Source organism: Physeter macrocephalus, chromosome 11 (assembly GCF_002837175.3).
Source record: "Physeter macrocephalus isolate SW-GA chromosome 11, ASM283717v5, whole genome shotgun sequence".
Taxonomy (NCBI): domain Eukaryota; kingdom Metazoa; phylum Chordata; class Mammalia; order Artiodactyla; family Physeteridae; genus Physeter; species Physeter macrocephalus.
This window is the reverse complement of record NC_041224.1, coordinates 141934355-141949227: the sequence shown is the minus strand read 5'-3', so window position 1 is coordinate 141949227 and position 14873 is coordinate 141934355. Positions and strand designations below refer to the sequence as shown.

Genomic DNA, 14873 nt, shown 5'->3' with positions numbered 1-14873 from the left:
GTGTGTATGTGTGTGTTATAAATATATTAAAGTAACCATTAGTACAATCTCAGGATCTAAAAGACTTAAAAGAGTTTCAATGTGGCAGCCTGAGCATATACTGTAGCCTTCTCCCTTACTTCTAAAAATAAAAGATATTTGAAAATACCAATCTCTACCCAGTAGACCAAAAACAGTAAGACACTTCTAAAGGAATTGTATTAAAGAGGGAAATTGTGGCACCATCTCCACAATGTCATCATTTCTCAAGCTACATGGGTGTTTTCTTTCCCTGCTATCCTTAATGCTAAGCTTTCACCTCAAGGTTATTTCATGGTCAGAAGCTAACCATTACAACTTGCCATCATGTCTTCCTTCTAGGCAGGAAAGAAGAAGGGGAGAAAGGCTAGTTGAGTCAGCCTCATTTTAGGGATCTTTTATGGAAGCTCCTTAAACAATTTATGTTAATGTTTCATTGGCCGGAACTTTGCAACATGGCTACTTCTATCTGCAGAAAGGTTGAGAAATATGATGGGCTTTTTTGTTTGTTTGCTTTTAAAATCAGAACACAGAGGAAATGTAGATTTTGGATAGGATAGAAAACTGGCAGTTTCTGACATAAGAACGAATCAAATAGATGAAAAATAAGTAAGGATGTAGAGGATCTAAGTAGCACAGTTAGCAAACTTTGTACCCAACATACACAGAATTCAGTTAAATTTTGTTTGCAGTATTCACGAAAATTGACTGTTTACTAGAACAAAAAGGATATCTCAACCAATTCTAAAAAGCTGCTATCTTCACTAACCACAGCATAAAAAAATACAAGTTAAACAAAAAGATAGCCCTCTCCTCAAAAAACTATTTGGCTGAGAAAAAAGAAATTCACATACTTTGAAATTACTTTTGGGTTATAGAAGAAATCAAAATAGAATTTAAAAACTATTTAAAAGAATACTATAAACCCAAACCTGTGAAATGTAGTCAATTGGTCCTCAGAGAGACATTTATATTTGAAAACAAATGTACTAGAAAATAAGAAAGATTAAAATTAGCTGAACTTTAAGTATGAAAAGTTGCACTCAAAGTATGAAAAGCTTTACTCAAAATACAGAAATAAAATAATAAATGCAAAGAAAGTAGAAATTAATGAAATTTAAAAGTTGGGTTAATTAATATAGCCAAAAGCTAGTAAGTTTCAGCAAGTGTAGAGAAAAAAGAGAATATCCGCCCCAGCAAAAGAAAAGAATAAAGGGGGGGAAAAGTGCATATCTCTACACTTATGTAAGACATCTTTTCTAAGTCCTAAAAGGATACTATAAAACTGTATACCCATAAATTTGAAAATTTAGGTAAGATGGACAGTTTTTTAGCACAATATAAATTGCTAAATAAACTGAAAAAGGAAAACATGAATAGATTAATAACCTAGAAGAAACTGATGTAAGTGAAACTGAAATGTATATAAATATCTATTTCCCTCTTTTCTCCCTTATTTCCCTCCCTTTTCCCTCCACCACACATGCCCTTCAGAACATGCCAGACTCAATTTTTCAGGTGAATTCTACCAAACCTTTAAGGATTAGATCAGTTTCTCAATAGTGTCACTGTTGACATTTTGGGTCAGATAATTCTTCGTTGTGGGGTCATCTTGTGACCCACTAGAGTCCAGTAGCACCTCATCCCCAAATTATGACAATCAAAAATATCTCCAGACATTGTCAAATGTCTCCTAAGAGGCAAAATTGCCCCCAGTTGAGAACCATTGGATTAAATAATCTTTTTATACAAACAATTCCATAGTATAAAAAGAGTCAGAAACTATCCAACAAATTATAAATGAATAATCCATTAGATAGCAAGGACAAGGATAGTGAAAGAAAAGAAAAATTATGGTATGTAAGTCTCAAGAATGAACATAGATGTAAAAATCCTAAACTAGCAAACCAAATTTTGCAATGTAACATGGAAAGAGTAATATATTATGACTAACCTTGGTTTTCCCAAAGAATACAATGATTGTTTAGTATTTAAAAAAATCTAACAATATGATTTACTACATTAATAGATTAATAAATGATTTCTTTTTTTTTTTTTTTTTTTTTTTTTTTTGCGGTACGCGGGCCTCTCACTGTTGTGACCTCTCCCGTTGTGGAGCACAGGCTCCGGACGCACAGGCTCAGCGGCCATGGCTCACGGGCCCAGCCGCTCTGTGGCATGTGGGATCCTCCCGGACCGGGGCACGAACCCATGTCCCCTGCATCGGCAGGCGGGACCCTCAACCACTGAGCCACCAGGGAAGCCCAAATAAATGATTTTAAATAAAGATTTTTAAAAGAATGTTAGGGAGACTCTTACTACCAGATATTAAAATGTTTATATTTAAACTTTCGTTACTGAGATATAATTCACATATAAAATTGATTGTTTTAGGGGCTTCCCTGGTGGCGCGGTGGTTGCGCGTCCGCCTGCCGATGCAGGGGAACCGGGTTCGCGCCCCGGTCTGGGAGGATCCCACATGCCGCGGAGCGGCTGGGCCCGTGAGCCATGGCCGCTGGGCCTGCGCGTCCGGAGCCTGTGCTCCGCAACGGGAGAGGCCACAGCAGAGGGAGGCCCGCATACCACACACACACAAAAAAAAAAAAAAAAAAAAAAAAAAATTGATTGTTTTAAAGTGTACAATTCAGTGGTTTTTAGTATGTTCACAAGATAGTGTAACCATCATTACTGTCTAAATTCAGAACATTTTCATCATCCCCAAACATTTTTAAACATTATCAAAATGCAGTTATTATAACAGTGTGGTACAATAAAAGACAAATTGATCAATGGAGTATATCAAAATAAGCTTTTGTATGGTGAAAGACACTAACAGAGTTAAAAGAGTGACAGAATTGTCACTTGGGGAATTGGTATCTGGAATGTATAATATACAACGAAATACATAATAATTCTTAAAAATTAATTTAAAAAACTATAAAAATGGTCAAAAGATAAGTCAGCTTACATAAAAGGAAAGACTAAGGGTCACTAAACATAACAAGATGCCTGACCTTAGGAGAACAGGGAAATGCAAATTAAACCAATGAGATACCTGGTTTCTCCTGTCAGATTTGCAGACATTAAAACATTTGAAAGTGTCTAGTGAAGTTAACAACAGTGGGAGTATAATTTGGGACAACTGCTTTAGAGGACTGGTTCACAGTACTCATTAAAAATAAAAACGCACATACTCAGCAATTTCATTTCTTGGCACCTACTCTAAACAATTACTTGAAATACTTGTACAAATACTTGTACCAGGAGGAATATACAAACATGTATATTGTTTAAAACATACATAAAAACTGTAACAACACTTGTTCTTTAAGGGCCAAGTGTTCTTTGAGGGACAAGGTCTTTTTCTTATGATCTAAAGGCACATAAGATGACAGAATTAAGACCAGTGACTGTTATAACAAATATAAATGGATAAACTTTCCTATTAAAGGTATTTTAATTTCAGGTCAAATAAGAAAAATCAGTGACTCTTCAAAATGAGTGACTCAGGGAGAATGAAAGACTTGAAACAGACAATACAAACATTAGTAAAGTAGCGATTTAAATATTAGTATTAAATAAAATTTAATTAAAGTTAAAAATGAAATATTAGCTTTGTCATACATATCATACATATTTTAAAAAGAAAGTTTCAGGCTCTAATCTTTTAACCTACTGTTTTCCTTTCCTATGGTCAATTTTGGAGATTATAGGGGATGGAGAGACACAGACGTCAGGTTATTAGTTGAGAAAATGGTAAGATTCACTTGATTAATCATGAATAAGGAAGAAAAATTTTAAAGTATACCTTAAATGAAAAATACTATCAGGCATACTTATTATACTTGTCAAAAACATCAAATTCCTTGAAAGTTAAACCTTTTTTGTTTCCCAGTGTTTGACTTAATGTTTTGTATGTAGTTGTTTCATTTAATTTAATGTTTTGTTTGTAGTTGTTGTTGATGTTGATAATAACAGTGAGGATGAGGAAGGTGACAGTGTTCTTGGAGAGCCCTGAGTATCCATGGCAAGCAAAACATTTTACTGTTTTGTGTAGTCAATTCTAATGCTTAATTTCTTTTGTTCAGGTATTGAATGACTCTGCTGTGAATAACCATTCAAAGTGTTCACATGTTACGGCTTTCAGAAGTTCACAAAATTTTATGCAGTTCAGGTAACCTTTAAAAATAAGAAAATGCTTTAATTTCTGAAATAATTTATTTGCTCAGTAAATAATATAAAAATTTTGTTTATTGTATTTTAGGTTGTTAACTCCACAGAAACAATCAAATTGCAATCAATGGTTGGAAAAGGAAGATACAGGTATTTACTGTTTATATTTTTCCTAAGAAATGGGAGTAACAAGTTATATCAGGTTTTTATACTAGTCAAATAAATTATTTGTATTGGTTGCATCTCTGGTTAACTGACCATGCATGCCTGGTTTTTAAATACATTTTTCTTAAATATAAAACAAATACATTTTATTGTAAAAAATTTGGAAAATGGAGAAAAATATAAAAGAAACAAAAATACGACCACCCAGATATAACTGACACTACATAATACTGTTGTATATTCTTATATTTTTTCTATGCATATCTGTGTTTTGTTCTTTTAGTTTAGTCCTCCAAATTTGAAGCATACTATGTATATTATTTTGTATCCTTTTCTTTCCACTTGATGTACTGTTGAGGATATTTTTCCATGCCATTAAATAGATTTTATTTGTGATGACTTATAATAGGTCTTTGCATTGGTATACTGTAATTTATTTAGCCATTCTCTCACAGTGAATATTTTGTTATTTCCAGGTTTTTTGCTGTTATAAATAATGCTACTGTATTCTTTTATATAAATATTTTATTATCTTGGATTATTTTCTTTGAATAAAATCATAGAAAGGTCACAGATATATATGTTTGAGTTTATTATCCTAGAATCAACTAGCTATTGGAACTTTGATGCACCCTGAGAGACAGAGACTCATTCTCTGTCTCTCTATGTATATATGTGTATGTATACATGTATGTATATATAAAGTCTATAATATATCATAGAGACACATAGATATATATGTATATATATATATTTTTTTGGTAGCCCAATAATGAATAGTAATTATTCCATTCATTAGGCTATATAAAAGTCTTTACCTCTTCTTGTCTGTAGCATGTGGATTACTGACTTATTTTGAAATTTTAAAAATGGCTCATTCTGGCAGTATAAAATTTTGCAAATATATGCACATTCAGAATGGTCATATAATATACTATGAGTCTATTCCTCACACTCTCAATATAGGATTCAACCAAGACAATATGCTTATTTAATGCAGATGGATATTCTTCTTGCTTTCTTCTGGAAAAGAGAATTATATCTTATCTGCCCAGGTGATGTATTTCACCTGTTTATAATCCTCTATATATGCTAAGCTGACAGAGTGTTAGACAAGGGAGGAACGGATAATCTCTAGGAACAATATATCCCCTAATACAGATATATGGGGAAATGCATGTATCTGGCATAGTCCTAGCTGCCATTGAGCATGTATGGTGAGACTTCACACCCAAGAAGGCATATAATTATCTTGGAAGAAGAAAAGACTCTCTTCAACAATCTCCAACCCTATCTTTTGAAGAAGTTAATATGTGGTGAAAATAGTAGTGTGACTGAACTCAAGAGAAAAAACTATAAAGCATTCAGATGACCAAATAGGGAAACATTTATTCAAGATAGGAAAGTATTTCTTAAAAAGAATTAAAAAGCCCAATCAAGAGACAAAACTGAACTCAAGAGACAAAACTATAAAGCATTCAGATGACCAAATAGGGAAACATTTATTCAAGATAGGAAAGAATTTCTTAAAATGAATTAAAAAGCCCAATCATAAAAGAAAAATTGATAAATTTGGCTATATTAAAATTAAGAATTTCTGTTCATCAAAAGACACTATGAAAAGAATGGGAGGCAAGAGAATATATTTCCAATACATAAAACTGTCAAAGGACTAGTTTCCAAAAATGTATAAAAAACTTCTACAAACCAAGAATAAAAATACGGACAACCCAATTAGAAATATCTGCCAAATAAATGAATAGGCACTTCAAATAGAGAAACTTTTGTGGCAGATAAACATGAAAAGATGTTCAACAAATCAGGAAACTGAAAAATAAACCCACAATGAGATATTACACACCCATCAGATGAGCAAAAATTCAGAAAGTCTGACAATACTAGATGTTGATGAGAATGTAGGACAGTTAGAACTCTCATAACTATTGGTAGGGACTGTCATTTATAAATGAAATATATTGTCATATAACTAAATTATAATTGGAACTAGTAATTTTGGTGAAATCAAATGATTTCCTAGGGTAGCTCAGGATGGCTAGCTGCCACAACAAAAATCGGTGAATAATTTCAAAAGTAAAGTTTGGAAAATAGTTTAACATCTGGTAAAATGAAAGATACACTACCCTATATTTTGTAATTCCACTCCTAGGTATATACCTAGAGAAATACAAGTACATATATACAAGTATATATGTAGAAGAATGTTAACAACATTGTTTGTAATAGTCTAAAAGCAGAAACATCCCAAATGTCCATTTGCAGTAGAATGGATAGATAGATATATTGTGTTGTGTTTGTACAATGGAATACTTTACATCCGTAAAAGGAAGCAAACTATGTCTATATGCAACAATACATACGAATCTCATAAGTGTATACTAAACAAAAAAAAAGCACGACAAATGTATTATTATTTCATCATATAACATTTTAAAACAGGAAAAAAAACCCTATATTGCTTAGGTGATAAAACTGTATAAAGCAAATCAGGGTATTGATTATTTCAGAAGTCAGGATAGTGTTTACCGATGAGGAGGAAGATATGTGGAATATGGGGCCTTATGGAGAACTCATAATGTTCTATTTCTTTACCTAGGTGGTGGTTACATGGAGTGTTCTCTTTATAATTTTGTTCGTTAAACTGTTCATATAGGTTTTATTCTCTTATCTTTACGTATTGGGTTGAACTATCTAAAATTTCCATTTTTATAGACCCAGAATAGTTAAATATTGGCAATTTCATATGGTTTGGCTAATATGTTTTATTTACAATTAAATTACAAACAAAAAATATTTTTTTCTCATATAACAAACAGATGCTGAGTGTGGAGATAAAGGGACAGTAAAACAATTGAGAGAATCAAAATGTACTTCACAAGTAAGTCAAATGTTTGGTTTCTAATTTCTAAGTAAAATATTACAATTTAAAATATTCTGTTTCCATTTTAATTTCAATTTGGTATAATGAAGATTATGTGAGGTCTAGATCTTATTAGTTTGGTAATCAAGTTGCTGTGATGTTACAGATTCTATCCCTTGGAGGAGTTATAGATTTAAAAATGAAGCCACAAAACGTTTACATGAAAATTTACACAAAAAATTGTCATTAATAATTGACTATATATAATTGATACCACAACAACTAAATCATAACTGAAGAAAACAATTTTGTTTGGTAAGATTGAATTATTTGCCCAGGCTGCCACAAAAGTATCTTCAAAATATTTTTTAATAGTGGAAAGCTTTAGCGATGATAGGTGTAGGCAATGTACCGTAGCTACTAAGGGATAAGGCAAGACAAACAAGAGTAGTATTCTGCTGTAAAGAAATACAGGTAAAAAGCACATTTTCATTTTTTTGCTGGAGGGACCCAGACTGTTTCCATAATGGGATTTGGTAACAAACATTTGAGAAATCATATTCCTAGCCTACAAAATGGTATAAAGGAAAATTAGTATTCAAGTTCTCAATCTTTGCAGGGAAAGTAGTATAATGAATTTATTAGGGCAAAAAGTGCAACGAACATAACCAGTGAGAGCAAGATTGCTCTTTCAAGGGGATATCATATACAAATCTTGACCCAGAGCATGATGTGGAAATTTCAAAAGAAAAATCATTCCGAACCATTTTTCTTCATCAATCTGAGTATGTCCTGGTTATGAGTTACTTTTTCAGGTAAGGGTAGGTGAGATAGAGCTGGGAAGAAAAGAAAAATTGGAAAATTAAAAATAATTATTTTCCTGTTTTTTGAACAGATATATTTTGGTATCACTTTCACCAATTATTCTTATTTTACTTATTTTGTCTATGAAATGATAACATCATATATTAATATGATGTTTTTAACTTCATATTTTTACATATGTGAGTTTATTAATGAAATAACATTCATTATTATAGTTTTCTGTTACTTTGAATTTGCAGGTTACATATGCTGAACATTTGGGGAAGCCAATAGAAAGTAATAGTGATGAAGTAGAAGAAAGGGCTGAGATTTTTCCACGAACTCCTGAAATTCCTTTATTTTTAAGGACTCCTGAAGCTGTGAGAACATCTGACTCTGTGGAGAAATTACCTAAAACCCCCTCATTTGAAATGTAAGATTTTAATTAGTGATTATAATGAAAGGATCTACATATTGAGTAATGTAAGTAATTGATAGGAATAGTAAAATGCCTAATACCTGTAACTTTTAAAAGTTTTTATTATGGAATATTTCAAATATACAAAGGAGAGAGAGAGTAGTATAATGAACTCTCATGTACCTATCACTTTGTTGGAACAGTTATAAACATTCTGCCATCTCGTTTCATAGATCCTCTTCCCCATTTTCCCTGAAACATTTAGCTGAAGGTGGACTAGATTCTGAGTACTTATCAAGTTCAATAGTATAAGATTTAAGATTTTCAGAAGAATAAAAAATGTATGGAAAAATTTTAAATGTCAAGCTAAAAAGTTACTATCACATTTGGTATGTTGTGGACATCATTGAATAATGTTCCAGCAGTCATTTTTCCTTAGTGTTATAGTGTCTAAAACAAGAGTTACCATTCTTTTAAGTAACCTTGGTAGGCATAAATATCTGTAACATCATCATTTAACTTTGGAAAATACAGATTTGTAGTTTACAGCCAAGAAAATAGTGCTGCATTCAAGCTCTCTGTTTAGTTCAATCTTTTCTTAAGTCTGAACCCTGAGATTCTTCTAAAATATATGTCAAACAGATTTCACTTCATCAGGAATCTCTCACCTGTGTTCTACTCTGTTTTTTAAATTTCTACTAAGATTTTTATATAGGAATGTCAGGCTGTTGACTCAAACACAGCATGTTCAAAGTAGAACTCATCATCAAATCTGAGAACTGTAAAAGGATGTGGCAATAGTATACTAAAACCTCTCTTTATGGATGAGAAAACCAATCTGTAAAGTGACTCATTAATGGTCATGGAGAGAGTTACAGAAGTATCTTCAGACTTCTATTATTTAACACGCACTTAATAGCGCTATGTGTAAGCATTTAATAAATATTGCTTCTTTCATATTGACAACGGCTTTATGAGATGTAAGTACATTATTATCCTTATTTTATAGATGAGGAAACAGAATCACAGGTGATACAACTCGTCGGTGACAGAGTTGAGATTTAAACCCAGGCAGTTCTGCCTCCAGAATTCATACTTTTAACCACGTGTTATATACTGTCTAGTCTAATTATTTTTCCCAAATCATTTTATAACTTAACTCCCTTATGAAACAGTCTGTCATGGCTGGCTTCTCATTAAGACTAAAATTTTGTGACTGCTTTCAAGATCTTGGGGGCAGTATAGCATCAGGCTAAAGAGCTTAGACTTTGAATCTTTGTTGCTACATTCAAATCCCAGCTCTGGCACTTACATTCTTTTGAGCAAATCATTTAATCTTCCTATGCTTCAAAATCCTCTTCTCTGAAATGGAGGTGTTAATAATGGTAGCTATCTCATAGGGGTATTGTGAGGAATAAGTAAATTAATGATGATGAAAATACACAGCATAGAGCCTGACAGTATATTCTTAGTAGGAATTCTTTATTATCATTTCATAATTGATTATTCTACTTTAGTTAATATTATTCTCCACCCAAAACCATAGGTTTGTTTTTTTCTCCATAGGTTTGTCACTTCAATAACTACTTCCTCCCTTTTCCTGCTATGCTAATTCTTACCTCTATGCCATTGCCTATGGTGCTTACCAGTCTGCAATATTTAATAATATGTATTTAACATTTTGATGATTTCTTATTTCTCTGTATCAGAAATAGAAATACAGCTACTGAATGTCAAACACAAAAGGAATCCCCTGGATTTTCTTTTTTTATGAGTTATACTTCTAGATCTCCTGGATTGAATTTATTTGATTCTTCTGTATTTGATTCAGAAATCTCATCACATCAGGTAATATAAGAAGCTAAAGTTTTATTTCTAAAAAAATTGTACACTGAAACCTCAAAAAGTTTAATTCTTTAATACTAAACTTCCTTGGAGCACAGTACAGAACAGAGGCAATTTATTTTATTTTTTAAAAAAATTTTATTGATGTATAGTTGATTCACAATGTTGTGTTCATTTCTGCTGTACAGCAAAGTGAGTCAGTTATATATATATATATATATTCTTTTTCATATTCTTTTCCATTATCATTTGCCACAGGATATTGAATATAGTTCCCTGTGCTGTACAGTCAGAACTTGTTGTTTATCCATCCTATATACAAAGTCTGCCTTTGCTAATCCTAGACTCCCAATCCTTCCCTGCCCTCCCCCCTCCTTGGCAACCACAAATCCGTTCTCTATATCTGTGAGTCTGTTTTTGTTTTGTAGATACGTTGACTTGTGTCATATTTTAGATTCCACATGTAAGTGATAGCATATGGTATTCGTATTTCTCTTTCTGACTTACTTCACTGAGTATGATAATTTCTAGGTTCATCCATGTTGCTGCAACATGGCATCATTTCATTCTTTTTAATGACTGAGTAATATTCCATTGTATATATATATATGCCACATCTTCTTTATCCATTCATCTGTCGATAGACATTTAGGTTGTTTCTACGTCTTGGCTATTATAAGTAGTGCTGCTGTGAACACAGGGGTGTATGTATTTTTTAGAATTATAATTTTGTCTGGATATATGTCCAGGACTGGGATTGCTGGATCGTATGACAACTCTATTTTTAGTTTTTTGAGGAACCTCCATACTGTTTTCCATTGTGGCTGCACCAATTTACATTCCTACCAACAGTGTAGGAGGGTTCCCTTTTCTCCACAGCCTCTCCATCATTTGTTATTTGTAAACTTTTTAATTATGGCCACTCTGACTGGTGTGAGGTGGTATCTCATTGTACTTTTGATTTGCATTTCTCTAATAATTAGCAATATTAAGCATCTTTTCGTGTGCCTATTGGCCATCTGCATGTCTTCTTTGGAGAAATGTCTGTTTAATTCTTCTGCCCATTTTCTGATTGGGTTGTTTGTTTTGTTGTTGTTGTTGAGTTGCATGAGCTGTTTGTATGTTTTGGAAATTAAGCCCTGTCGGTCACATCATTTGCAAATATTTTCTCACAGTCTGTAGGTTGTCTTTTCGTTTTGTTTAAGGTTTCTTTTGCTGTGCAAAAGCTTGTAAGTTTGATTAGATTCTATTTGTTATTTTTGCTTTTATTTCTATTGCATTGGGAGACTGACCTAAGAAAACATTGGTATGATTTATGTCAGAGAATGTTTTGCCTATGTTCTCTTCTAGGAGTTTTATGGTGTTTTGTTTTATATTTGTCTTTAAGCCATTTTGAGTTTATTTTTGTGTATCGCATGAAGGTGTGTTCTAACTTCGTTGATTTACATGTAGCTCTCCAACTTTCCCAATACCACTTGCAGAGGCAATTTTTTAAAAGATTCTGAGTATTGATAACATAACAACGTTCCCCCATTATCTTTATGTTTTCAACTTCAGGTGGCTCAAATTGACATCTGTTCATAAAACAGAATCTCAGGATAGCAATGATTTAAATTGCAGTTAAAGGCAGTTAAAAAATTAATTTGGCTTTGTAATTCTAAACAAACTTCATATATTCTCAGTGTGAAAAAATTTTCTGGTAGGTAGTTGGTCTTTTCAACTACATGTGTATGTAGAAGCAAAAATTGACAGGATTAAAGGGAGAAATAGACAAAAACACAAACTTAGTTGGAGATTTTTAATACCCCTTTCTCAGCAATTGATAGAATTAGGCAACACAATCAAGAAAGATCTTATATAAAATCTGAACAACCCCATCGACCCCCTTGACCTAACAGACATTTATAGAATACCACATCCAACAACTGCAGCATATTTATTCTTTTTAAGCACTGATGGTACATTCACCAAGATAGACCATATTCTGGGCCATTAAATGGCTCCTAATAAATTTAAAAGGATAGAAATTATATGGAATATGTTATCTGATCATAAGGGAATTAAATTAGAAATCAATAAGATATTAGGAAAGTCCTAAATATTTAGGCCATGGATCAAAGAAGAAATTAGAAACGATTTTGAAATGAATGGTTATGAAAATTCAGCATATCAGAAATTGTAAGTTGCTGCCAAAACCAGAGCAAAATAACTTTAAATAATTTAATTAACCATTTAAATAATTAAATTAATAGAAAAGAAGAAAGGTCTGTAATCAGTGACCTAAAGTTCCACTTTGAAAAGCTAAAAAAAGAAGAAAGTAAACCCAAAGTAAGTAGAATGAAAAACTATGAAAAATAAGAAGTCAATGAAATAGAAAACAAACAATAGAGAAAATTAGCAAAGCCAGAGTTGGTTGTTTGAAAAAAATTGACAAAATTTATAAACTTACTAGATTGACAAAGAAAAAGATAAGATTTACCTATATTAGGAATGAAAGAGAGGATATTATTATGGCTCCTACTGATTTTAATAATAAGAGAATATTATGAAATAGAAGACTGATAAGGGGGAACTTCACTTTTACATATTAAAATATCCTATAAACCTAGAGCAATCAAAATAGTGTGGTAAAGGTACAAGGATTGATTGATTGATCAATGGCATGGGAAATGTCTTGAAACAACAGAATTTAGAATGCGATATAGATAGGACCACAAATTAGTGGGGATAAATTATGCATTTGTCTTACACTGTACACCAATAGATATTATAGATGCATTAAATTTTAAAATGTTAACCATAAAATATTTCAGAAGAAATATAGGTGAATATTTACCAGATCTTAAGAGAAGGAAGTATTCTCTAAGCATAAAAACAGTGGAAGAAGAGCCAAAAGAAAATAAAGAGGGTTTTGGTTTGGTTACATACAAAATTTTATATGTTAAAAAAATTTAAAGGCAAAATGATAATGTGATATAAAATATTTGCAATAATGTGACAAACAGTTAAGATCTTTATTATATAAGGAGCTTATATGTACCAGCAAGAAAATTACTGCCTCAATAGAGATATGGACAGAGTCTATTTGGTGAATAGATAATTCACCGAAAAAGAAATTCAAGTGCCTTATAAAATCTCTGGGAAAAACAGCTTTCCTTATTAATTGTCAAAGAAGTATAAATCTGTGCATAATAGTATATATTCAAGTGTGATTTATATTAGAAAAAAATAGAAACAACCTAAATGTTTTAAACAAAAGAATGATGTCCATATTAGAGGAATATTAAAATGCCATAAAAAGAATAAGGTTTTGGAAGAATAGTTTTGTGGAAAAATGCTCATAATGCAATGTTAAGAGGAAAAAAAAGAGGACAGAAAACTATGTTTCATGATCCCATTTTTTGAAAACCCTGTTTTACAGAGAAAATGGACTCTTTTGGCAGCAAAACTTTATTTGAACTGACATGAAGCTGTAATACTTTGTATTATTTTTATAGTCAGGAAAGCAGTAACAACAACCTGATTTGTAAAAGGCCTTCAGAATAAAACAAAGTTAATTAGAATTTTAGGTTATATTAATATTCCAAAGTAGGAAGTATCCTTGGTATAATATATATATATAGCCTATTAATATTTTATCTATTGCCAGAGTCAAATCAATAAACCTTATTTTAATATGTCAATGATAGTTTTAAAGATAGATCTCTTTTAAATTATAGTAATGTGCTATATAGAATGTTGCAATTTTGTCTACTCTAATTATGCTTATTAGAAGAACTAGGCTTTAGAGTCTAATATAAATGCTATACCTCCTGTTCTACTGATTTCATGAGTAATATTTAATGGAAATTATTTTTCAGTTTAATGAACATTATTCTGCAGGAAATTTAAATCTCTCATCACAACAAGAAACTGGTAAGTGATTTGAAGTTTGCTATATATAAAATCATGTTAACTCTCACTGTTTGTGTTTAGTTTGTCTCTGATTTTCTTAGGTACTCAGTTTATTCTTTAAAAATAGCTGTTACTTCTGCACCATTTGCTATTATTATTATTTTTTAGCAATTTAGTTTCTTCTCTCACTACTCTACCAAAACTTGCTTTTCCCAATATTACTAATGACTTAACTAATTATCAAACATTATGAGTATTTTATATTTATTATCATATTCAGTCACTTTGCAGCATTTGATATTGTTGACTATTCCCATCTCCCTTCTGGAGTTTTTGGATTTCTTCTTGTCTCCCTGGGGCTTACTTTTTATTGGACCTTCTTTCTTCATTTATCTGTTGATTAGTTCATTTATTCAACATATAAAAATAAATGTATGTATATATAGTATATTTTATATCAGGTACTGCTTCTGGCTCTGGTGATAGAATAGTGGACAAGAATGCAAGTTCCCATAGGGTTTATGTTCTAGTGGGAGAAACAAAATAGACAATGATTATATGTAAGGTAATGCATTAAAAAACAGTTGATATGGATTTGAATTGGCAGTCAGACTCACTGTCACAATTTTTAGTCTTAGATTTACTTAACTTTATAGAAAGATACAGGATAGGAGATAA

The 14873-nt window shown here is 31.7% G+C and overlaps 1 protein-coding gene across 1 annotated transcript in view; it reads left to right on the top strand.

Annotated features, from left to right (window-relative positions):
* C11H14orf39 (chromosome 11 C14orf39 homolog) overlaps positions 1–14873 on the top strand; it is a 50805-nt gene that overhangs the window by 28414 nt on the left and 7518 nt on the right. The window contains exons 11-17 of the mRNA XM_007120888.2: positions 4107–4192; positions 4283–4341; positions 7191–7252; positions 8299–8471; positions 9869–9874; positions 10166–10304; positions 14162–14216. Of these exons, the coding sequence (XP_007120950.2) occupies positions 4107–4192; positions 4283–4341; positions 7191–7252; positions 8299–8471; positions 9869–9874; positions 10166–10304; positions 14162–14216 (580 nt within the window). The remainder of the gene's footprint in view (positions 1–4106; positions 4193–4282; positions 4342–7190; positions 7253–8298; positions 8472–9868; positions 9875–10165; positions 10305–14161; positions 14217–14873) is intronic.